The sequence below is a fragment of the Magallana gigas genome, chromosome 5 (assembly GCF_963853765.1).
Source record: "Magallana gigas chromosome 5, xbMagGiga1.1, whole genome shotgun sequence".
Classification (NCBI taxonomy): domain Eukaryota; kingdom Metazoa; phylum Mollusca; class Bivalvia; order Ostreida; family Ostreidae; genus Magallana; species Magallana gigas.
In genome coordinates, this window is record NC_088857.1 from 29603447 (window position 1) to 29631232 (window position 27786).

The 27786-nt window shown below is 33.1% G+C and overlaps 3 protein-coding genes across 6 annotated transcripts in view; 2 read left to right on the forward strand and 1 right to left on the reverse strand.

Moving 5' to 3' along the window:
- Positions 1–27786, reverse strand: part of LOC105328942 (coiled-coil domain-containing protein 73) — a 131031-nt gene that overhangs the window by 19905 nt on the left and 83340 nt on the right. The window lies entirely within an intron of this gene.
- On the forward strand, positions 1590–14819 carry LOC105341062 (girdin). Of its 4 annotated transcripts, none has more exons than XM_011447398.4 (3): positions 1590–1744; positions 10329–10564; positions 13757–14819. In XM_011447398.4, exons 1-3 carry the CDS (start codon positions 1668–1670, stop codon positions 14653–14655), a joined length of 1212 nt encoding a protein of 403 aa, XP_011445700.2. In that variant the 5' UTR covers positions 1590–1667; the 3' UTR covers positions 14656–14819. The 4 variants fall into 4 exon arrangements, with proteins under 4 accessions (XP_011445700.2, XP_011445861.1, XP_011445945.1 ...); XM_011447559.4 differs by lacking the exon at positions 1590–1744 and adding an exon at positions 6003–6366; XM_011447643.4 differs by lacking the exon at positions 1590–1744 and adding an exon at positions 7920–8290.
- LOC105341674 (putative leucine-rich repeat-containing protein DDB_G0290503) lies at positions 16742–27776 on the forward strand. The gene is made up of 7 exons (XM_066084156.1): positions 16742–17446; positions 18551–18743; positions 18920–20051; positions 20862–20881; positions 22644–22807; positions 26214–26433; positions 26810–27776. The coding sequence occupies exons 1-7, from the start codon at positions 17312–17314 to the stop codon at positions 27736–27738; spliced, it is 2793 nt and encodes a 930-aa protein (XP_065940228.1). The 5' UTR covers positions 16742–17311; the 3' UTR covers positions 27739–27776.

Here is a 27786-nt window from a genome sequence, read left to right on the forward strand (position 1 = left end):
ATTTGTACTATTCTATTCCCATTCCCCCTACCCCAGGCCATTTTCTTGAACCATTTTGAAACTTTACTCCTATATAAGGATGGTTCATACCTACACTGAATGTTTGAATAAAACCTTGTCCATTACAGTGTCAAACAATTCTGTAATGGCCTGCGACTTGGGAACAAAACAAGATGATTTGACTACTTGAATGTGCCATGAACAGCAAATGTTGTGATTATAAGCTAATTAATAAACACTCATATAAATCTAGAAATATAGATAATTACCTTCATAACACTAAATCTAGTTTAAAGACCTCTACTTCAGGAAAAAAAAAAATAATGTAAATACCGACATATTTACCCTATATTGGTAATTTAATTATCTTGTTTGCGATGAACCTTCATCCTGAAAAGGTGAAATAAAAGTAACAGTGCATTACATCTTCATTAAGATTTTTTTGACTTGCCGTCAGAAGCAGAGACATTATATTGACTTTCCTACGTCAGAGCTTACACGTCAAAGAATACTCCCAACGCTAAACATGCAAACCTTATAGAACTGCAATTTTTTGAAGTTGATGTCTTCAATAGATGATGAATTTCTTTACTTTATGCAGTTTAGGCCAAATGCATATATTACAAATATGGATTCTTTGATACTTGTTAGGCATTATTCATCTATATAAGTGCTAGCTTAATTAAGGTGATTGGTTACTTCAGAACAGTACAAAAATAAGGGATCTTCAAATAAATCCAATTATTCTAGAAAACAAACAAGCAAGCAGTTATATAAACTGACCAACAATATTAATTTTGAATTATCTTTTGGAGTTTTGTAATGTCACTACGGTACTCTGCTCTGTGACCTTAATTATAAACCAAAAAGGTTATATGACAAAGGTGATTTCAGGATAAATTTGCATCATGCTGGATTAATTCTGCCAATGTTGGTTCAATTATTGGCATAAAAAGACGAGTTTTCATGTCTATGCATCATTCCCTTTATTATTTTAAGATTTTATGGCGCAATAAAAATTTGAACTAGCAAAAGGTTAATATCTCTTTAATGCCTATTCACCCCAGCAAATGACCATTTGGATTTTCTAATATAACTTACAATAGATTTTTTTGTCTTTTGACTAAATGCATGGACTGACACCTGTTAAAGTTATTTTTTTTTCCATATTGAAATCACCAAAAGATAAAATGTTTCCAACTGCAAGCATATACATATAGTGTACATGTACATCAAAATTCTTTGAATCTAAAAGAAAAGGAAATTTTTCCTTTGCCATGGCTGTAAAAAGTTAGAAATTTCTTTGAACTGGCTCCTGAATGAAAATCACTCCCACTTGACACTTCTTCCTTTTCATTTGAAAACCATGCAAATGAACTGTAGAAAGGAACCTTAATGCAAATGAATTCTGACTGAAACTTAATTTGCAAACGCACATCAGATAGAAGCCTAGAAAATGAACTTCAGATTTGCAGAAACCGAAAGCAAATGAACTCTAAAATGAAACTTTGCAAATGAACTTCAGATTGATTGAAACACACCCAGTTTTTTGCGACATGCAGAGAAAAGAAATTGAGAAAGCACGGCAACTATTGATCATAGCAAGAAGGATATAAAATCCTGCATTGTAAATCAGAATAACTGATATCCTTGTGGAATTACGCCATATGGCAGCACGGTTATGGAATATCAGAATGAACAGCAAAAGACTGCTTCAGGAAGACAAAATGATCCAATCTTCCAGGTAAGTTGGTCAATTGCTTCCTGCTTCAAAGAGTACGTCCATACAACTTTACAAGATGACCAATCAGTAGCTCAAGGAACTGTAGTGTGATATGTCTGTCATTTGAATTGTAAAATTTATATAAGTTCATGCATTGTAGGATTGATGATATTTACCTTGGATTCAATAATTACTTCTGTGCTTGCATACACACATATATAATTATGCACAATAATTGAGTCTAAAGCTTTAATACTGTAGATTGACAATTAAGCATTGAATCATAATTTTTTGAAAGATCTTGTCTCATAAACTGCAACGATGTTAAAGAGAGCATTTTAAAATCAACTTATAATTGCAACTTGCAACTGATTAGTAATGAACATCTTAATTTACCATTACATGTAGTATCAATTTATAATTGAGTCTAAAGCTTTAATACTGTAGATTGACAATTAAGCATTGAATCATAATTTTTTGAAAGATCTAGTCTCATAAACTGCAACGATGTTAAAGAGAGCATTTTAAAATCAACTTATAATTGCAACTTGCAACTGATTAGTAATGAACATCTCAATTTACCATTACATGTAGTATCAATTTATTTCATAAAATGAAAAAAGCAATAGATCTGTCCCTAAGAAGTTGTTGTCCTTTATTTTCTATATTTTTATAATATAATAGAAAATTTAACAAATTTTATTAGGTAAAAAATAGTTCATTAAATGAAACTTTACTTCCGAGTATAAAATACATCGTTTTACTGCAGGATTTACTGGTGCTCTTTGCATAAAGCTTAACGTTTTCAATTTAATTTCTCCATAGACTTCAATCTTCCTTAATTAATTACCATTTTGGTAATTAAATTTCTAATTAATTACCATTTTGGTAATTAAATTTCTTGATATTATCCTTTTGGCAATTAATTTACAATGCCTAAAATATTATATTAGCAGGATTGCTTCATCTGAGGAACTTCTACTACATTGGATAGGCTCTCTGCATGTGTATAAATATTGTTCTCGTGGTAAACCACAGGTCTAATGGCTGCAGGCACGAAATTTTTTTTAAATCTATTCCAATCAATCTAAAATTATATCATCAAGCAAAATAAATATAACTGCTTTCGGCTGTGATACTTATTTTGCATAAATGCCCTATTACATTGTACCGGGTAAGTGCTGCCAAAATTATTTTGAAAATTTGAAATGATTTTCAGCTCCTTAAATTATCAACCTTTCCTTTCCACTACTGTGTGAAAAAGGGGAGATAATTGATCAGATCAGATAATTAAATCCTGGCTTCGTTACAGAGCTCGACATAAAAGTAGGATGATTATTGGGGGTGGGGGGCTTTGAAAATATGCATATTACAAGACATGCTCAATGCTATTATATACAATTCATATTCAATAATGCCTGAATAAAATTAAGTTGTATCATAGGTGCGTATAATGTACATCTAAATGCGTGTAAATTTACACAGCCTCTGAATTATACGATTAACAATGAAATAAATCAGACAAAAATCAACATCAGCATGCAGCATTATGCATTGAAATATTATTGAAGATCATTACAGATATTCACGTAAAACCTTTCTCTGACAGATTTTACATTATAACCAAAAATGAACAAGATTACAGTTTTCGGTTGAGAACTGAACAATTTCAAAAAAAGACTGTTAACAGACAACACACAGTGAAGGAGGGCCGGTGATTTAAGCAATAGCTTGCCTGCATGTCACCTCCCGAAACTTTTAATAGCAGATCAATGTTGTTCTACCATCAAGATCCAAGTAAAATTCACATACATGTACTTTAAAGCTAGGTAGCTAGTAAAAAGATTTTAAATCTATTAATACAACCGAAAATTTGTTGAAGGTTATTAAGAGACCTTATATAACCTAGAAATAATCAGGAAAATATGAATTTAAAGAAATAAAATCTATCTGTTAAATAAACAACTGAATAACCCCCCGCCCCCCGCAAAAACCATTAATTTCATATTTTTTCATCGCCTGTATAACATCCATCAATATCATCAGTGAAACAATGAAGGATTCATTTGCCAGCTTGCTACTGACATTTGTTGACTCATCCAACATAGTTGACCAAACTGCAGTTAGTCAAACACCAATAAGACTTGATATGAGAGATTGGATAAACACAGTTTTCCCATTACCATCATCTTTCAAACCATCTGACATATTGTCCCAACTCAAATCCTATTGATTTCAAATATCTAGATATTTGCCCTAACACCTTAGTACCAATGTGTGATTTTTTTTTTTTTTTTTGGGGGGGGGGGGGGGGGGTAGGGGTAGGGTGGGAGTGGTGTGTGTGTGTGGGGAAGTGGGGTAGGTTATTCTTACTATTTATATATAATATATAACATCTGATTCATAAATTCATTTTTTAAAGAATCACTTGAGACCAAAAATATTTAACATGACTTTATCATATTTTAACATAAAATAATTATAATCACAATGAACTTATGATTGGGCTCCTTAGTATACATGTTTGCACGTATATCTTATGCCCTTACTTCACATCTACAGCTGTATATGTTAGATTGATTCATTTTATGTTGTTTTTTGTCCCATTAAAATTCTTTATGGAGGCTGGATGCTCAACAAACCAACCATCAGATCTGCCTTAAACTATTTAGTGAAGAAAAATCCAAATACTTTAGCTTTAAAATTTGAACATTTTTCTATATTTTTATACAAATCTCATTGTATAAAAAGTAGAAAGTAAATGTATAAGCTTAAAAATGGCCACGGCCATCAAGCCCTCTTAATTTATCATGATGCCAGCGAATGTCTTAAAATTTAAACTTAGCTAATTGGCCCCTTACTGGGTCCTCGAACATGGAGGGGTTTCTTAAACTGTGTCAACTCCAACTGTGATATTGAACTCATCTGATTGACTTATAATCTCTGTCTATGCCTTGAATTTACTTTCCATGAAAAGTTGATTCAAGATGTATATTTAGGTCTGGTCTGTTCTGTTTTGGCATGATGGCATATGCACTTGGAATCTATCAGTAAGAATTCAAAAACCAAAAGGCCAACACAGGAAGACAGAAATTTAAAAATAAAAAATCTTCAGCTATTATCAAACTTAAGTGAAATATTCATAATAACAATGACAGGTTAAAGTTGGTATATTGTTTTAAAAAGAACATCATGACCCCCCCCCCCCCCAAAAAAAAATATCCAAGGAAGAGAATCCATTTAAAATGCAGATGATAAAACAGTTAAACAAGCTTATAATGAAGTGCCAAGAACATGCGATTTTTCTTCGTTATAAGTGAAATTCATTATATCTGTCAACTTTAAAACATGTAATTAAGTCACAAGGAATGAAAAATCACTTTGCTGTAAGCATCAAATCATTATAAGCATGTTTGCTTTAACCTTGTTTTACTGTATATGTAGTCTCTTCAAACATTCCTTTATTTTATCCATTTCTCATCCTCGGCTATATTTACTGACATAATGTAGGTAGGTCATTCTCAGGTCTTGACTATTACCCTATAACTTATATCTTGTTAAAAGAAGGAAATTGATAAATGTACTTTCTGACCAGTATCTGACCTTTAATTGGGTGACATCAAATCATTAGTTACCACTGATAATTGCATGGAAGCTAGTTGTTTAATGATGCAATAATGTTCTCTTTACAGGTTAATACATACATGCATGTATTTATAAAGCATCTAGCTATTAACTTGACATATGTGAAACTTATTTTAACTTCACACAATAATTTTATTGTAGGAATCATTTTAACAAATACAAATATCATAATGTCTAATTTAATATTTACATGCATTAGCATCAATCCTGAGAAAATATTTGGGGGAAAAGGCCAAAATTTGGTGAAAAGTTCATCTTTTAATAAAGAGGAAATGCTTTACAAAACAACTTTAAAATTCTTTATTACCTGTATTTGGAACTGCCAATCAGTTGATAATTCAGAAAATTTAAAGCTAATATTGCCATAATCTATATATCTAAATTTATCCTTACAAATGAAGGTAGAAAGAAATCAAATAGAACTATTCCTCTTATATATGGCTAACAAACCAGAGCAGAGCCTAGAGGTGTGCAACAACAGGCTTTTAAAAATGTTAAATACCCATCAACAATGCAAAATGTAGGTATGTAAACAAAATTAAAAGCCTCTATGGAAAAAATCAAAGCTATCGCACAGCCTTAATCAAATTGTCTATGCAAATCAAGTTCAATGCTTTGGTTGGTACACTTATATTACACTCAAAAAGGCCCAATATTCTGACAGCAAAAGCCTGATGTCATTTCCCGCACACTACAGAGGAGATCACTGATCGAGTATTTATGCCTGAACAGAAACCTGCGGGGATCTATCTTTGTAGTCTATCAGGAACGTCAAGTTAATTCTTTCACTCTCTGAACCTTTACTAGACGACTTACCGTACATAGACATCAAACTCTTTTCTACTAAATCTTAATTTGGATAATTATGATCAAGTCGAGAGAACATGGTATAGCACTTTTTGTTGGTGATTGCCTTCAAGATTGTGGAGTTCACTGTGCTGTAATTATAGAGAGATCATGGATAATTTAGAAGGAACCGATCAGCCTTACTGTAAAGGGTAAGAATTTTTACTGAGAAATCACATAATTGGCTGAATTCATCTTTTAGATAATACAAAAATCATTTCACTCCACTTCTCCTTACAATCAGTGTATACATGTCCAAAGGTTTAATTTACATGAAAGTGCAATCTGCAGTCTTTCTTGATTTCAGAACAGCAAAACTAAAATTGAAATAATCGATTAGTGTCTTTTCAAGAGAGAACTTTTGGTACAAAGCAATTGGCATGCCCAGTTGATAAGTAAAAGTACGGGTAGATATTTATTAAAATTACATGTACATGTATTTTTCTATTAGGCAACAATAAAGCATTACTTAATTTTCAAGTGTGTTAGTATGTTGGTGTTAACAAAAGCTAAATTGTAGTAAAGATATTTAAAATGTATAATCAGTAATTAAAGCATGTCACCTAAAATCATAAACTTAGCATACTTCTTGTGAATTCTTAGAATATAAATAATTAGTCCATTTTTTGTGATTTACAAAAAATGGTATTTTAAGCTAATTTTTCTATTTGACCATCATCATAGATTTATTTTTTTCTAACATGTCATTTTTGCTGACATAACATAACAAAATCTTGCAAACTTATCACATTTACTATCTCAAAAAAAGACAATATAAATATAATCACAAGAAAATTAACATACACTGTGTTCAAATAAATACATGTATTTTCAATTGTTGACTTGAAAAAAAAAATGTTTTTAACTAGAATGAAGTGCCCTTAAATGTTTCAAAGACATTATTGAGATCATGAGTCAATGTAGATTGCAACTATACAACATTGAGATGGTGACCATCTCAAAGGGCCCCACTAAAATAATGGACAATAGGATGAAAAGCATTTCAGAGAATTTTGCTTTGACATTGACATATAACTTAGAAATTTTTCAGCTGACATAAAACTTTAAATTCAATCTCATTACCCCTTACATATGTGCATTTTTTGATATTTTCATTTATATAAGGATTACATTTATAAGGATATATAATTCTGCTATGACCTTCACATTTGACCTTGAAACTTGGTTCAAGGTAACTGCACACCCATTACTCAAAAGCTCTGTTAATGTGAAGTATAAGCCAAATAAGGCTCATTCAAAGTGGTGAATTTATATGCTCTGAAAGAGTTTTTGCATGATCAAATATGACCTTGACCCTTGATCTACAAACTTCGTTCAAGGTCATTGTTCATCCTTTGACCATAGGCATTCTGTGAGTGAAAATTGAGCCAGATTGGACCAAAGGGAGAGAAAATATGCTCCGGACAAGGATTTTTCATATAATTCTGCTATGACCTTTAGCTTTAATTAACCTAGAAACATGGTTCAAGATCACTGCACAACCTTTACCAAAAGGCACTCTGTGGGTGCTTGTATTTTACATTTAGTTCAATGGAAGTGGCCCAGCCTTTATAAGCTTTAATTGTATTTGCTTACAAGAATACCAAAAAAAAAAACCTTTCCCAAAGTGCATTTCATTTAATTCTTGTCATCGAAAAAACGAAATGGATAAAATGAAAGTTGAAACTAAGTGTATGTGTCATGGTCTGTTGGATTTTAATGCTAACAAGATTTCCTTCAGATGTAGCAGCATTTAAACTTTAAGGCCCCTGGACAGAGTAATTTCAAAGAAATCTTTTTTCACACCCCAGAAAATAATTTACCACAGCTGCCTATATCGCCTAGTCTCTAAAAAGCTGATATTGTTCCATGGCTTACAAACGGATCAGCAAATCTTTTGGAAAGATTAATGAACTAGAGCATTGTTAATCCTGTTTAAATGTCTTATAATGCCGCAAGCATGCCTCGACCCAAGCATATGTCGGGTGAAACAATACTTGCATATTACAGTGCAGTACAAACTTTACTAACTCGTAGACCATAGGAGTTTGAAGTCGTCTGAGGGCAAGTTTTCGGGTAAGTGGAAATCAAATTCGCAGCTCATCACTTCTTTCATGCCTCTCTTCAAATATATCAATTGCGCATCAAATCTGTTTAATGACTCCCAAATAATCTGATATAATTTAAAAGGACCTCATGCAGTCTGACCTCAAGACTTCGGAAAATGTCCCATTTTGTAGTGAAAGTGTACTATAATTAGATTCACTTTCAAACTGACAGTAAGGTTGTAGCATTGATTAAGAAAACTATGGTTTTTAAGTTAATTAAAGTCCCAAAAAGTAAACACCCAACGAAAATTACAGAGCATATTGTCTGATATAATCCGCCCATTAATTGATCAGCAAAGACGTCAAACTACTATGCTCTAAGTCAATATCATTCCGCTGTTTGCTGGACATTTGCAAGTGTCGTTGAACTGTAACTTAGAAACCAGGAATAATGAAATATTACACACCATGGAAATAGTCAGAGTGCTGGACTATGAGAATGATCTCCAGAATTTTAAATCTAGGTATTATTTTGCTATATTTAGTCAATTTTTCAATGCCATTTTTGATTTTATAAAATAAGTGAAAAATTTATAATTAATAAATTTTGTATATAAAGAAAAAGGAACTTTGTGTATTATCAGCTGTATGATTTTTAGGAAAATGTAATAATTATTACTTAAGTTTTAACTATAATTATGTGAAATTTCTATAGACAGTATTATTTCTGTATACTGTGTACCGGTATATACTAAGTAAGTAGGTACCAGGGTATGTAGTGCATAAATAAAGGAGTATGTATGCAGATCAATATAGAGATAACATGAATCATTAAAACTATTAAATTAAATACATACACAACTATTCATATCTATTTGTAATAGTATTTGATATTCCAATTAGTTTTAAGGGATAGAGAGTCTGATAGAGAGTCTGCTATCTCGCTGACACTTTGGACCATAAACTATTGAGAGATGTTACGTGACTAATTAATGAAGCCCTAGCTTGCTTTTACAAAGAGTCTAACATAACTCGCATTGTACTTCTGTCTTAACACCTTGGAAAACAACGATTTATCTTCATGAAATAATCATTGATTTTCTGATTTGTTCTTAAAACAAACAAATAGGTGACATGCTGAGAAATTTAAAATGTCAAGAATCACAGAGTTATCTGGGAGTTGGTTATTCTGTTTATCTGGAGATCTCCAGGCAAATCGGTGTGTTTGATCTACCCATTGTCAAGATTAAAGAATAACTTAGTCCCTGTTGTTACGATACAAGATTGGGGTTTTTCCTTAGACTTTGACAATCTCTGAATGTTGTGTACATAGATGTACACTAGCACTTCGTTAATGGAAGTTGAATGCAATTTTACGCAAGGGGATTTATGAATAATAGATTCATTTTTTACAGTGAGTGGAGAGTTAAGCGCTACTCAGAATGAAATACAGAGACAAGATGTCAGTTCTTTGATTGTCATGTTTGAGAATTCTAATTTGGAAACTTGTCTAAATTTTAATTTTTCAGACTCAAACCTTGGAGGATGTTGTATGTCTTATACAAATATATACACTGCTAATATAAATATGTGGTGCCAAAATATTTGATAGATTGAGAACTTTAATGTAGTGGATTTAATATCTATAACCACCTCGAGCAATCCATGGGGGATAATGTATGTATTATTTCATTTAGGACTTGGCAGATCTAGAAAAGCATTGAGTTCTTGACAGTTGAATCTTATGTCTGGGACTTTATGCATGGTCCAAATGCAAAGATTTTGATTGAGTTCAAATCTGTAATCTCAATTAAAAATCTTCTACAGAATAAATTCATAGACTAAATTTTCTGAAATTTCACATTGCAGATATTATACCTAATGGTTTTTCTGCCTTAATTTTTTTCAACTTGATGTATTTTCAATCACTCATTTATCAGTGAATGGAAAAAAAAAATTGATCTAAACAATTATTAAAGATGCATTCATACATGTACATGAGCTGGAATAGGACTAATGACTTACTGAAATTAAATATAAAACTGCCAAATAAATTATCGTTGCAGAGATTTTCAAGATGAGGCAGTGAAAGGCATATCAGAGGCAGTGGATTTACGAGAAACCATGACAACACCTGCCCCAAGTAATGGCCGCCTCCCTCCATCAGCAGCGTCATCGGATCAGCTGTCCATGGAGTTCGAGATTGCCACAGTGGATGATGACATACTTAACACTGTAGAAAAGCTGTTTAACTTTGGGAAATCTGGAGCAATCCCTTATGACACAATACAGGATATTCTAGGTAGAGGATTACTGTTCATCGTATTTATACTGGTCCCCATAGGAGCTAATTGTGCTCGATAATATCTATGGGTTTTATTAACTCTTAAAAATAAACTTGATTAAATGTAGCATATGGAGAATACATGATGAAAACAAATAATTGTCCCTAACCAAGAAATATTGTTAAATTAAATATTAATATATCAATTCAAATACTGTGAAATCATTGTTATTCGTGGGGGTCAATGTTCGTTACAGGGTAGCCAACATTTTCCTGGTTTTTGGGGACGTAATTTCGTTGTTAGAATGATTAGGAAAATTTCAATAAAGTATTAAACAAATGCTAGCTCGTTTATACATTTGTGGGGATGTAAATTTGTGGCCAAGGGTTACCAACGAAAACCACGAACATTGGTCCCCCATGAACAATAATGATTCCACAGTATGATTCAACTTCATTTTATATTTTTCCATGTTAGATAAATCCCAGGGTCACTCTATGGCTTGGCCTTTGCATGGTCTAATTGTTTGAATACCCTGTGGATATATATTGTTCATAAAATAGATAGATAGGTAGATAAATAGATAAATAGATAGATAGACGGATGGATGGACTGACAGACAGATAGATCTCTGTATCACTATTTCCTACAATTTTTAGATCTATATTTCCTCTTAAAACAATATATAAATGATTTTTTTTTTTAAAAACAAACAATATAAATAGTTATATCAGACAAATAAATCATCTTTGAAGAAAAATGTTGTTTTAATATCTAATATCACTTTTACACAGGTAAAGAATAATTTATTACCGGTATCAAAAACTTCAATTAATCGGTACAAATAAGCTGGATAGAAGTCAAACCACATCTTCAATTCTAGTATATGGAGGTTAAACCTCCAAAAATCATTTTAAATTTTCAGAAATGTAAGGTGTCTTTATATCACTTTATATGTAATTTTTAAGTTGTAAATGACATGAAAATCATGATAATCCATGTGTAGATCTTGGTAAGGTTGAAATAAAATAGCTTCTCGGTCTTTATAGTAGTGATGAATAATAGAAGTTACTAAAATAATCGGTCTATGAATCTATATAGATTCATGCAAGGCCTCAGATCAAAGTCGGTCGTGAAGGTAATTATTATAATGGAATGAACTGTGTGCAATCAATTCAGATTATAATCACAAATAGAAAACGGTACATCTGATGAAAAGACATGTTTGATTAACAAAATTGAACACCTGAGGCAATACATAATGAATTGTATATCCAAATGTGCAAATGTATAATTAAAAAATTGGCAGCTTAATTTTATCTCCTTCAGCTTATTCAATTTATTAAAGTACTCCATATACTGTTTAAATTTTTCTGATGTCAGCAGTTTGTAAATTCAAACTTAGAATGTCTTTATCATTTAAAATGATATAAAACATAAATATATTTATACTGGTAAATGCTGATGCATAAATGTTATCTTCATCCTTATTTAATTTCACTTACAATGTACCAGTAAGCAAAAGGATAGTATTATGAGGACTTCTTTGCCTTGAATTAGCCATTAATTTCTACATGCTTACTAATAATCACTGCTACTGGGTTGTTTTTTTTCTTGGTTCCATTTACAGTAAAACACGGTTATAGCGAACACGCTTATATAAAGAATTGACGCTTACAGCGAAGTGATTTTCATTCCCGGTGACTATATTACATGTTGTAAACTTGATGGATATAACGAACAAGATATCTGTGAGCTAATGCTCACTAGTGATACCCCCGCTCTGATGTGAATATGCAAAATAAGCAAAGTCGACATTTAACAGAAAGCTGGCACCCAATTGGTACAGAAATATATCCCACAATATGGCATGCCTAAACAAATAGTGTGTTAAAATTTCAAGCATCTGCGATAAATAGCTGCTGAGAAATCTTTGAGGAAAATTTGTTTGAAAATTTTGGCTAAAATAAACAAAGTACTCATTTAACAGGAAGATGACGTCCGATTGGCACAAAAATATATCCCACGATATGGCATGCCTTAACAAACACTGTGTAAAAATTTCAAGCATCTGCGATAAATAGCTGCTGAGAAAAATTTGTTTGGAAATTTTGGCTAAAAATAAACATTTAAGTCATTATTAAACAGGAAGTTGACGTGTGATTGATACAAAAATATATCCCACAATATGGCATGCCTAAACAAATAGTGTGTTAAAATTTCAAGCATCTGTGATAAATAGCTGCTGAGAAATCTTTGACAGAAATTTGTTTGAAAATTTTGGCTAAAAATAAACAAAGTTGTCATTTAACAGGAAGTTGACGCCTGATTGGTACAAAAATATATCCCACGATATGGCATGCCTATACAAATATTGTGTAAAAATTTCAAGCATCTGCGATAAATAGTTGCTGAGAAATATTTGACGGAAATTTGTTTGAAAATTTTTGCTTAAAATAAACAAAGTCGTCATTTAACAGGAAGTTGAAGTCTGATTGGTACAAAAATACATCCCACGATATAGCATGCCTATATAAATACTGTGTAAAAATTTCAAACATCTGCGATAAATATTTGCTGAGAATTCTTTGACAAAAATTTGTTGGAAAATTTTTTGCTAAAAATAAACAAAGTCGTCATTTAACAGGAAGTTGACGTCTGATTGGTACAAAAATATATCCCATGATATGGCATGCCTATACAAATATTGTGTAAAAATTTTAAGCATCTGCGATAAATAGTTGCTGAGAAATCTTTGACAAAAATTTGTTTGAAAATTTTGGTTAAAAAATAAGCAAAGTGGTCATTTAACAGGAAGTCGATGTTCGATTGGTACAAAAATATATCCCACGATATGGCATGCCTTAACAAACACTGTGTAAAAATTTCAAGCATCTGCGATAAATAGTTGCTGAGATAAATGCGACAGAAATTTTTGTTACGGACGGACAGACAGACGGACAGACAGACAGACAGACACACAAGGGTAAAACAGTATATCCCCTCTCTTTCGGAGCGGGGGTATAATTACGCTTTTAACGAAGCAAAATCGCCCGTCCCTGATGCTTTGTTATAACCGTGTTTTACGGTACCTTTTAAGACTTCAATAAATCAACCTTACAGTAATGCATCCATACAAAGTCGGAAGACATGCGCAACTATTTTGAACTAATCAGTGCCTTCATTACTTTGATTGTTTAAATTTTCAGGTAAAGCCATTCAAGCTGAGAGAAACCATTGGAAGGATCGGCTGAACAGTGCCATGCAGGAAATTGAGAGACAGCACAAAATTCTATTGGCAGAGCAGTCTTCTCTTCAAGATCTCTGTGGCATGATCGACGAGAGCAAGGCCACCAATGGTGGGAAACCTGTAGAGGAAATTCCCGAGGAAAACCTCACCACAGAACAACTTCTGCAAAATCTCAAATTCAAAATCGAGCACTTAAAACAGATCTCTAGTTACATGGACCAAAGCAAGGACCTTGGACCTATATCGGACAAGTTTCCGTCTAAAAAGAAGTACTCAGAAATGGATATTAAGTTCATGAAAAATGCAATAGCTAAAATTCATTTTGAGAAAGAGTCTTTGCAGAGTAAGTTATCTGAAAAAGAAAATGAAAACAAATGGCTTCAAAGGGAACTGAATGGAGTGAAAAATCAATTGTTCAAATTACAAGACATTGTCAAAGAGTACAATGAAGATCACCAAGGAGCGCAGTTTCACCTTAACCAAGTCGAGGCTAGTCCGCGTCAAAGTCTCCGCCCCAGTGCTAAAGTTAAAAGAGAACGGACTTATATAGAGGGGGACCAGATGCAGTCTTACCCTTCACCACAAGAAGAATCGGCACTGTGGAAATTACGGCTCCGATCTCAAATCTACTCGTCTCGAAAGGGAAACGTACGCACTGGGGTCACTCAATGTCTTCGATGTCAAAAACTGTTTAAGCCCTCGGACAATGGTCCAAAGGCCTGCCGGTTTCACAACAAGGGTCGGGAAATCAAAGAACAATATGATGAACATGGAAAACTGTTGAATGTTGTTTACAAATGGGCATGTTGTAAAAAGGGATTAGACACTGTTGGGTGCTCAACAGGATTTCACATTTGATGATGTGGGGGATCCTAAATCAAGCTGAGTCTTTACCTGCAAAACATAGCTGCCAATTGTAGTTGTCTGTGTATTATATTGTATACATTGTTGGTTAAATTTCTACAGCAGTTTTGATTTGAATTATGTATTTCTTGTTGCCAATAAAGGGGAAAAAACTATTATTCAACTCTTACATTTATCATCATTTTAAGAAATTGATGTCAATTAGTTGTAAACTACCTATAACATGTTTATGTGTAGTTTTACATGTGCCAAACTTGTATTAAATAGGGCTTAAATCTCTTGCAATAGAGCTTTATTAATTTTCAAAACACAAAACTCTGTAACTTGACTTTTGCACCAAAACCTTTAAGATGTAGGTTAAAAATACCTGTGAAAGTTACCTCTTGACAATGTGTTTCAATACACAATAAATTCATAATCTTGCCAACTGCATTGTACATAATACGGTTACCAATAAAAAAGATTATTATGCATGCTGCCTAAAACAATATTTTAATGTTCTTCTTAATTGATTAATTGCCATATAAAACCCTCCTTCATGCGCATTAAAGAAATCTTAAACTTGTGCTATAATTAAGGTACTAATATTTTCTTTTGTGTCAGAGAGAATAAAAATGCAGTGCTAACTGCATGACATTGTAGATCCTGACTTTGTTGGAGACAAGCTTTTTTTTTTTTTTTTTTTCTTTTTTTTTAATATACCGGTATGTACTTTCCATATTTAAGATGATGTCTTCCCAAGAAAAAAAAAAAGAAATTGCTTCATATGACACATTAAACTGGAGTGAAATAATATACTGTGTGTACATTGATGAAACAGACATAGCTCACGTCATCATTCATTTGCTTCACTTTGTCAATACATCTATACTGTCATATATATGCATTTTCCACATTTTGAAATTTTCATGCAAAAAAAAAGAACTATAGGTATTGACATTTTTTTCCCCTTTCTTTTTTTTATAAAAATAAACATAAAATTATCAATTATAAATGCAATCCCCTATTCATGATTTTCACTGATAATTGAAAATTACAGAAAATTTTTTAGTGTCTGGTATTACTAAATGCTAAATTACGAAATTAACACTATAAAAAAATAGTCTAACATGATAATTGTTCATCGATGGTCAAATTACAGCTGGTACAAACATAGTCATTTGAATTGTTAAATGTCTAATCCAAGCAATACATCGGTTAAGAGAAAAATCAAATAATAAATATCAGTAAGTAATTATTTCTTCCCGAACACATCAAATGAAGGTTATATTCTACAATAAAAAAAAATCTGTAATTGACATAGGCTAACCCCTCCCCTTTTTTGTACCCCCTCCTATTCTAAAAAAAACCCATTGCAGTATCTAAAACACAAACCTTTTAAATCTCATGGCCTTAGAGATTCTTCAATAAAATTGATGACTATAGGAAAATAGGGATTAATTTGGTTACAGACATTTATGCATGAAACTATTTAATTACAGCATATGTCTTTCATCTAAAGGATTACTATAATCTCTCTCTGTCCTGAGAGAAAACAAGGATAAGCACTTATAAGGTTGATTAATTAATCCTTTGTGCACCGGCCAGTACATGGAATTCATTTCTCAACTTTTCAAACAAACAGTATGCATAGGATTAAAAAAAAAATTGATTACAGACTTTCAAATGTACAGATAATAAACATGCACCAATATCAGTATATGAATTTAAAACAAACTAGCATCAGAACATTAATTAGTACAGTATTTGCTAATTGCAATCGGATGTAAAATCCTCGGTCCAATGTTTAAAACATCCACATTGAATGAATAAACCAAAGATAGTCACTTCATATTAGATATTTAAGGAAATTATTATAGAAAGGAATTTTTTTAAAATGGCAATGAAAATGTAAGGTGTTGCTACACTTAATTTTGCTCCAGATATAAAATTTCAATTTCAAATTTTTGGCTATGGTGGTCCCATTAAATTCGATCGACTTTTACAGTATCTATAATGTTGCATTCTGATCACTGTACTGATCAAACTTGTCTTTAAAGTTTATATAAACAATTAAAACCTGCTTACTGTTAATCTCCGCTAATCTGCAGTCCTCCATCTTTATTATGACTGCAGATTTACTAATCCTGCCACACACACAATGACCACTAAACAACCTGCGTTGGACTTAGGGCCCCATTGAGTCATGCACACAAAAAGGTACCCACATTACCAAAAGCCTCTTACACCTGGATCATGAGCCGGGTTTAATTCCTTCGACCTTAGATTAAAGATTAACGGGACAAAACTTGGCTAAAGAGAATGCCTTTTTCTTAATTCCGAAATGACGAAAGAAAATTGTGCATAAAAATAGTATCTTTTTTCATAACTTTTGCAACGCTGCACAAGTGAAATGAACTTTATATTCTTAAAGTTTCATCCTCTCGCTGGATTCATTTTCAGTACTTTGGGTTAATTTTTTTCTGAAAAATTTGGATTTGGATTTTTCTATAGACAGTGACCTTTGTAGTAAAACAACATGTAATGATTGTGTTGTGAAAATATATTGCATTTCATCCAGGATATGCACAAACATTTGAAAATAGTGGAGAAGTTGTGTGCATTTGTCATTAAAATGATAACGGTGAGCTTATAAAACTTATAAGAGAAAATGAATGAAGCACAAAGAAGTGTGCTGCAGCGGCACTTTCGCCAACTAGCCAGCGACCTGATACTGACGGAAGATTTCATAGGGATGTTGTATCAACACAGGATATTTGAGAGGAATATGATAGAGATCATAAAGGTATTGCCATATTGTACATTAATTAAAGGTCATTCATTCATTTTGAGAAATTGTCAACAAAAGATAGGTGAGATTTTGTTTTAGGTTTCCAAACTCTTTTTATCTTATGACAAATAATGAATTTCTAACTGAGTGGCATGCCCATATGACATGTTTAAGGTCATTAAATTTTTTTTAAATAAAATGAAATCTTCATTTTTAATTCTAGCATTTTACACATAACAAAATGCAATATAATCTTTCAGACATTAGAAAAGATATCAAATAAATAACTGGAACTATTATACATTGGTAAACATCTAAAGACACAGTGGCATCTGATTTCTCATTCATTCATTGTTGATTTAATTTTGGTTTATACACTAATAAGCTAGCAAATGGAACCTTAAATTCTGAGAATTGGTTGCCAAAAGGGTCTTTAAAGTTCCCAATTCATCCCTACTATGTACAATGACCTTGTAAATTTTCAATATTCCCTCGCTCTGTTCTTTTTTCTCTTAAAGGCCTTCATGTCAATACTTCTACAAATTTCTTTGATAAATTGCAGGTCTTAAAAACATTCAATATACATGTACCTTATTTCCTCCGGGAGGATCAAGATAATTAAAAAAAGAAACAAATTCATGAAAACAATCCTTCTGGAAACAACATCAGAATTTTCATTAGTGCTATAATGAGTCAATTTATACGACAAATAAAGACAATGCACCTGCAGAATCTGGTTAATAACCTAGGGTTTACTTGTTGATGTACGCTTACATGTCAATAAATTCATGTTAAGTGTCCATAAAAAGGCCACATTTTCCAATTTATTAACTGAGCTACATAGCCTAGCATAAGTACATGTACCAGCATAATTTTTCAAACACAAGTTTATAATTAATATATAGAAGTACAAAACACCAGACGGTTGTATTCAGTACCTGAAATATCCCACCTCCCCCGCCCCCTCCAAATATTTTTTCTAAAACTTAAAGAAATGCATTTTATTTGGTGAAATTTAAATAGATGCATACAGGGCAACATCATCATGATAACTCTTCCCTTCATACAAACATTTATGTCAATGTATTTTAAAGTTTTTTTAAAAATAAATTTTGACAGGCTGAGAAGACTGAAGGAGACATGGTCTATAAGATGCTGGAGATGCTGCCAAAGAGGGGGCCCGATGCGTTCGATCACTTTGTGGACATCATACAGAACGATTACCCATGGCTGGCAGCCACCCTACAGAGCAGCCTCAAGTCAGAAATGGCCAAATCCTGTCGAATAGACTCCTACAAAAGTGATTTCACAGGTAAGTTAAGCCAGAAACATTAACTAATGAGCTGCAAAAATATTCCTTTTAAAAATCTGTGCACAATAAATAATCTTTGAAGGCAAAGGGTGATAACTTGAAAGCTTCAAGAAATAGACCTCTGAGTACCTGTATATTTATTTAGAGCTAAGATTTGTAGAAAATTGGTTTTGTAGATAATGGTCGCTCTACATCATGCCTTGATCATGAGCCAGAACCAGACATCAAAGCCAAAGTGAGCACATTTGTCCACAAACAATTTGGACAAAGTAAACGCATTTCCGAGAACGACAAGAAAAGCATTCTTCGCTGGATGTCTCTGCAGCTCCAGTTGGAAAGAAAGAGAACTGTGTCAGCATCTAGCTCAAGAACAGATTCATCCATGGCGTCCCCTCCACCAGCTACTGTGGATGTATCCACCACAACAGAGGATTTGATTATTGATGAGAACAGAATATCAGAGAGAATCTTCCACAAAAGAGTACAACAAATCATTGAAAAACTTCATCAGATGAAAAAGGTTTCAAATGAGTTGGATGATCAACCTGATAGTAAGAGCAGTAAAGTAAATGGCAAAAAGTCAATGACTCCTTCCACAATGGATGTGGTTCTTGCTGAAGTGGATAAGCTAGTGGAAAAAGTGGAAAAAATGGAGAACGAAATCAGCAAGTGTCATATAATGTTAGGGGATAGGGAGAAGAAAATGTCGCTTTCTTTACTTATTTACGATTTGTCACTCTCTGGTAAAAAGAGGGACAAAGAGGTTCAGTCGGAGAAAAACAAAAATGAGAAAATGTTGACAGAACTCTATGAATATTCAAAGAAAGTGACCAAACAAGAGCAAGTTCGGCATCAAATGAAACAGCTCATCGATAACCAAGCAGAAGAACTGAACAAGTTCAAAACTGAAAACACCAAGCTAAAAGATCAAGTGATAAAACTAGAGCAGATCAATATGATGCATGCCGAAAAACAAAAGACTCTGGAAAATCTCAGAAACATGGTGCGCGAGATTCAAACCTCTCAACAGGATTTGTCTACTGCCAGTGTAAGAAGTGTTCAAACAAGGACATCTGCTGAATTAAAGAACAATAACCACAGGGTACCTGCTTCTCGTAGGTCCTATCGACCAAACCAAGTTAGACCTACTGACGAGAATGCTATTCCCTACTCGAGCAAACGCACTCCATCAAATGCCTCCATTCCATATTCAAGCAAAAGAAATGACACAACCATTCCATTTTCCACAAGGAAATATGGCACAAATGTAAAATCAGCTCAGAGGAAAGGAAATGGTGGACCTTTCAAGTGAATTTGATTTTGGTCAGATTAATTCAGATTTGTTTAGTTCACATTTTGAAATACGTGGGAACTACTGTGCATTTGAAAAATATAATTGTGCTATGTAACCTCTGATAATTTCCAAAGATGCCAAGACCTAGGATCGGTCTTAGTTTTGTATTCTTTCATCCAAGAGCTTAAAGAATTTAAAATTGTTTCCCTATCACTTTGCCAATTGTCAGTACCGTTATATTGTCAAATTTCATTTTCATAAATGCTTGTTATTTAGATTGAAGATTTTGATTTCAGTTTTTCTTTAAAATGCTTAATGATCAATAAGGCCTAGTGTTGTAATTTCCTAGATAAGAAATGTTTTTAGTCTGTTTAATATATGCACATCTTAAAATTAAGGTAAGAGTTATTTCCCTTTGTTCACTAAAAAGCAAGTTGACAGTGTAAAAACTTGCGTCGAGTACCTATAATTAAAAGCATAAGAGCCACAAGCAGTACATAGCTCTGTATTTACATAATTAGTAGATGTATGCAGTACATGGTTTTGCAATTTTTCCAAATATTCATTAAAATTAGTCACCAAGTGACATTGTAATGCATATATTGCATTTATTTTCATTCATTAGAGATATTTGAAAATCTTCTTAATTGTATTTAAAATTTGCTTTATGTGACCTACATCACGCTAGTATAAATATTATAATGAAGCTTGTAATTGATATGCAAAATCTGGGGATTTCCCTAAACTTTCCGTCAGTTTTAGGTAATCCTATTATTGTTTGCTGGGTAATAGTTGCCATGTTGCTTCATGGAACTTTTTGGCAGGATAACTGGATCATACAGATGTTGAGAAATACATGGCTTTTGATTACAAAATCATAGCAAAACAAATACATTAATTAAATAATATCTTAATTACACCTTTCTCAAATAATTTTTTGATACAATTGAGTAAATCTGTCTAAATCATATATAGGGTATATAACTTCCTTTGCAATGCACGGATGGCTATATTTAGTACATGGGCGTCGGAACGGGGGGGGGGGGGGGGGGGGGGGGGGGGGGGGGGGGGGGGGGGGGGGGGGGGGGGGCGCTGGGGGCTTAAGGGGGAGCTTAGCCTAGACCTAACAGTTAGGCATATAGCATCAGGGAGGGGCCATCTCTCTACCCCCCCCCCCCCATTTTCTCGCAGCAAATATAATTGTTCCTAAATTTACATTAAAAAGATTGAAATATTAATAGTAGTGATATTGAAAATGGGAGTCATAGGTATACTAGCTGCCCCCCACCCCATCCCACAGAATAGGAATTTTATGATTTGGGGCAATTTTTGTTTGTTTGTCAAAATTTCTGGTGGTTAGTCCAGCCCCCACTTTCAATTTGCTTCTGACGCCACTGCTATATATGCACTAAAGGTCTCTTCAAGAAATGGATGGATATATGGAAGTTCCATGCAATCAGATTTATCTCCCTTAAGAAAATAATTTATTTATCATTGCGCAAAATCAATAATATGATACATAAATGACATCTTATTGGGATAAAAAATTGTAAATATAAGAAATCCATGTATTTCTAAAAAAAAAATATGGTTACATGTAATTTTGTTGTTTATAAACCATACTACAATAGTTTTGCTGTTGAGTGAAGCAATGCCATCAAAGTATACACTTCCGAGTGAAGAGATGACTGCACTAACTTCATAGAATATACTATCTATGATAATTAAGTGAAAAAAACAACTATATTTTGCAGAGCACAGACATTATTTCTCAAATATATTTCACTGAAACAACCCTATATGAATGCCAAATTTTAACGCTCTGTTAGACAGATTATAAGCAAAACAGCATATTGGACATATAACCAATCATCATGCTGAGATAGAAACAAATCTGAATCTTATAGTGGCATTTCAATGTATCAGTTTCCCTTTGAAGAACATGCAATTAGCAATGGCCATATTAATGATAGCTAGCCCTTTCATGATGCCTATACATAAGCAATCTTCTGCAAAATTGAACAATTTTTTTTATCCAAATAATCTATAGTCATTACTTAAATTTGTTTTGACTACAAAATGTCATCACTATACACTCTATGACAACCTGCATACACATTTAAGTCAATTTCACATTTTTGAAGCCATTGTCAAATCTTTTAAAGTAAGAACTGCTCAAAATGATTGGATGCAAGTGAAAGAAAATTGCCCACTTGTAATCAGTTTCCTGTCAATTTCTGCTGATTAAATGAAACAAATTCTGGCGGGAACAAGAAAAGAACCAGCGCACTGCCCAGCGACTATCAGATCCCAGGCAAAATATTTGCTTTGGCACTTTCTGGAGTCTTTTACCTTGGGAGGCAAATGTGTTGATTTATTACATGCTAGAAACTAGTTTCTTAAATGTGACCAAATTCATGGAACAACAAAATATTCTTTTTTTTTCTTTCTTTGAATCAGAAAACTTAAGGTAACATGCACTAAAAATAAAGTTCTTAAGCGATTCCTTAAGAACATGTAACCCTTACTAGTGTTTGGATTTACATTCCACTCCAGGACAACATTTCAAAATATCTAGGAGCATTACAGTTGTATAATTACTTGAGTGGTTTGTTGTGCGGTGCTTTCTGGAGGAATGGATAAGCAACAGAGAACGGCGCTACAAAAGAACCACATGATGATTGTGGAGGACCTGCTAGTAACTGATGATTTCCTGGGACAGTGTTTTCAGGATGATCTGTTTGATCTGCATCTTCTTGAAATCATCAGGGTAATTAATAATGTTGGATTTTTATTCATTGTGTGCAACTTTAAAGTTCAAGGGTTGACCTGAATGCAGAGTAAGAAGTGGTTAATTTGATATGTTGATTCCTCAAAATCTCAATACATGTATATCAAGGTTATAGGCATAATTTTAAATAATCTCGATCTGTACAACACTCGTGCAACTTGTTAAAGCTCTTTTTGGAAAGTTTGCTAAGACTAAAAATATTGCAGACATTTTTTTCTTGCTGGTATTTGAGTAATAAAACCAAATAATTTACAGCTATCAGATGATCTGTAAATCCGTTACTAAAAGTATATACAGTTGAACTTTGATATCTTGAACACTGATATCTCAAATAAACTTGATATGTCAAAGTGATTTTTAAGTCCCAAACACTTATTTTTAATGTATTTAACCTTGATATCTTGAATACTTGGATATCTTGATGATTTTTAACAGTCCCATCTAAATTGAGATAACGAAGTTTGACTGTAATCAAGTTAATCAATTAAATCCTTTCCAATCCATGTGGCTCATTTGAGCTTGCTAGAGCTTAAACACCATTTCTGTGTGTGGTAAGACTTTGAGAGTCATTGACTCCTCCATGATTAGTACCAGTCCAGTGCAAATTCTCTCCCATGGTATGCCGGCCAGTACCCATTTTCAGCTGGATGGAGACTTTAATTCAGATATAAAGTAAGCACAAAACAAATTGAGCCAATGGTCTTTGCTGATCTCTAAGCCACAATCACTCTACATTCTCTTACACAAATTAAAGTGTCTAACTTCTAGATATATCTTTCCTGTTACCACATCCTGCTGTGGTAAATGTTCCATGAATACTTTATTTAATAATTATCTTGAAATTCATAGGACACTATCATAATCATACTTGTAAGCTAGTTTAAATATTATAAAAGCAATAAATGAATGGTATGTAAAATAGTTGGAACCAAAAAAACCTTCTTTTTTTTCAAAACAAATCTTTTCAAAATAAATCAAAACAAATAAAGAAAAAAATCAATACTGACAAGCATATATATGCTGCTCTAAAAATGTCAAATTACAAGGTACAGAGGACAATAGTATCTAATCTAGAAGTCTAAGTTATTCTATTGTTATGTTGTACTTTGAATGAAATGCCTTTTTTCTTTTTCAAACTAAATAATGGCTTAATAACACATTTAACGTATATTTGTATGTGTGGTTTTGAAATTACATAAACTTATATTGTTTACATTAGAAACATCAAAAGAATAGCCAGCTGATGTAAATCTTTGGAACCCCAAAGATTTATTTAGTAAAACTTTCCAATATTGATAGGAAAAGTCAAATGTTCTCAAAAATCAAAGACTTCTTGCTCTAAGATTGTCAAATACACAAGATATAGAAAACAATGCCGAACTGTACAATAATAATATCTTTGCATCACAACAGTAATATCTTTGGATCCGCGTATATAACTACACCTACATATCAATCAGATCTAGTGTCAGACTGTGTTCCAATTTCCTTTAACATGGAGGAGAGCCTGCTATCACCTGGCCTATAACTGTCAAAAAGGGGTCTCCCTAAATCCCCGACAGCTAAATAAATGAATTTGTACTAAGCTGCCCTTAAGATAACACTTCAATCAAACTTACAATAATCAAAGCTCTTCATTCTCTATATCAATTCTAAAATTCCAGGTATGCACAGTTTATGTACACAAAACCGGTTTCACTATATATGCAGACTAAGTTCTGTTATTATCAGGAACTGCAAGAATAAAATTACATGATGGGAGAAAATTAAAACAATTTTTGACTATATATACCACTTTGACCACTTTACAGAGTTAGATCCTAATCTAGACCAATTCTTCATGGTCCTAAACCAGTCTTCATTTTTGCTCTTGGAAGCAATTATTATGAATTCTCAATTTGATCATTAATTAACCGACTGATTAACCGAATCATCTGGCTTTGGTCACTGAAAATTTCAACTTGAAAACATTTCACAATCTTTAATATTAATTAATACAAATGTTCAAATGGTTTAGTTTGCTTCTTGCTATTTTTATTCCAATGGCATTGTAAATATTTATGGTATATGTACACTCCTTTAAGCATTTAAGGTTTGATAACTCTTTATAAATCCCAACACTGCTGAAATATAATAGTACCATAGTTTTAGTGATCATTTATGACTTTCGTCCATTAGTATCCTTGATGTTTTAAGGTCATAAATTTCCATTACAGCTCAGTGGGGGAAAAATGATATAACTCAAAAATACACTTGTGTGAACCCATGACCAATAGAAAACTTCACATTGATTTTTTTTATATACAAATAGGGCATGGACATAAGAAACATAAGTTTACACTTTGAAAATTGATATTTAGATGATCTAGGATTAAACAACCAACTGGTAAACAAACAATAAATTTGTTTGTTTTAGATTTGACAATATCAAGTTATCAAAATAGAAAATCAAAATGGTCCAGTTTTCAAATCCTTTGGCAATAAAGGTCAAAGTATGCATCCTTTTTTTAAAGAGTGCTGCAGGTTCTTGAATATGTACTTTTGATCATTACATATGTCTCATGTCATTCTTACTAAACGTTTGCAACCCACTATATAAACAATATGATGTTTGAATGCATGTCTCATCATAACATCCTTTGAAATTTGTGTTGACACATTCACAGTACCTGAATTTGACTCGAATCTCAATGTCTATGAAATCAAGTCCAAAAAACCAGTACTTTGTATTTTCTAACACAGTGGTAGGTGTTGGTCCACTAACTCATAACTGTCTTGATATTTTGGGCCTGAGATGTAAGTAATTGGTTAAAGTGACAAGCCCCATTCACACACTGTGTATTTTAGGAGTGATAAACAGATTTGTGGCCTATTATTATATCAAATTCAGTTTGGTTATCTTAGCTTTGCGTAAAAAGAACTGTCACTTTAAAAGAAAACATGACAAATTAAATTGTGCAAGAGTGTTCAAGCTGCGAGAACCAGATTTCCTGTAATTTGTTATGTTGTAATTGAAATTTGCACTTTAAAAAGGGCTTTGCGTAATCCAGCATTTTTTGGTAAAAACAATACATTAATCACATTAATGTTAAAATGCAGATTTGGATTAAAAAATCGAAAGATACTATTGTACTAATACCAGTAGTTGATTCTAGATTTCTGTTTAGAACACACTTAAACAGGTTTCAATACAATAAGATTACCATACTTCAATCAGAGGAACAATCATCATCTGGAGAAAAAAATTCCAAATAACAGAAAACTATCTCTGCAAATTTAGAATGGAGAAAAACTTTTTTTATAGTTCACACCTTGATCTACTCTTATTGCATGCATGAAATCTATATGCAGTTCATATTTAACCTCGATCTTGTTGATTTGGCAGACTGAAAGAACAAATCAGCAGAAGGTTCACAAGCTACTGGAACTGCTACCACACCGAGGCCCTGATGCCTTCGACAAGTTTGTCAGCATCATTGAACTCAAGTATCCCTGGCTGGCCAAAACCCTGGAGAATGGACTCAGTCAGGAGAGACAGAAACATCAGGAGAACCGCTGGTCCAGCCGCATCGACCAGCTACCCCGACTCAGTCTGGAAAGGCTAGGTAGGTCAAAGGTCAAGGTCATTTAACTACTACAACAACTTAGTTTGGAGAGGCTAGGTAGGACAAAGGTCAATGTCATCTATCAACTACCCCGACTCAGTTTTGTGAGGCTAAGAGGGTCAAAGGTAAAGGTCATCAGAGTACAGTAAATTTTATTGAGAAAACCAGATAATATTTCCTTCAAACAGATTGGTGTAGACTTGGTAACATTCTCATCAACAAAGAATCAATCACTTGCAAATGAAGACTGGCTAGGTTGAAAATTCACTAAGCCTTAATATATTTTTTTTTTCATACCAAGCTAACATTTAGAGATGTGCAAAAATTATCATTTGACCATTATGATACAAAAGTAAAACTTTGTGTCCATTTACAGGATCCCCAACCAGATATCAGTCCTATAAAATTACCAGTCAACGAGAACTCTGTTCATCTGTGGATGTCTCAGAGAGAATTGAGAACTTTACGCAGAGAAGTTTTGGGCTCCATCGAAAACTGTCTCAGTCTGATAAAAGAGCAGTGGAGCAGTTTCTACTGGAACAAATCAAGCTGGAGGTCCAAAAACAAAATGACCTTCACTCCAAAGGCAGTGGCACCATTCCTCCCCACATAAAGCAATGGCTTCTGAGCACCCATATCAAGTTCAAAGTTCATATTGACTGTCTCCAAGAGGAATCAATCTCGAAGGAAGAACTTCACACCTCGTATTCTATCTCTTTTGAAATCATAGAGAAACAAATTGAAACCTTGCTAAATCGCATTCAGTTTTTGGAGGAACAGATGACAAATCTCTACGACGTTCTGGGAGAAAATTCCCGAAAGAAGAGTCCTGCTTTACTGGTGGAAAACATTTTGCACAAGTGCCAGGACATTGAGAGTAAGCTTGAGCGGAAAGAGAAGGAAGTGGACAATATGAGCAATGAAAACTACGAGCTGACGATGCTCAAGAAAAAGTTAGCTCATGAAATGCAACTGAAGGATGTTCAGTTGGAAGTGAAATCCAATCAGATAAGCAGACTACAGCAGGAAAATAAGGCGTTACATGCGGAGATTGAAAAACTGAAAAAAGTTACAAACACACAGACAGAGAAAGAAAGGACACTGACAGAACTGCAACAAATAGTTAATGACTTGCGACAATCTCGAGATCATGTGCGAGATGAAAACACAGAGTTAAAATACAAACTTGAACAACAACGAGCTAGATTTTTGTCACCAAGGCGACAGTCCTCCTATTCTAAAACCTCAAACAGTAAATCTTTAAGAGCAAAAGCTGCAAACAAAAAGAAACTCAACAATAGATAAGTGAATGATGCCTATTTTGAATTTTTTTTTTTTAAACATAGCAATATT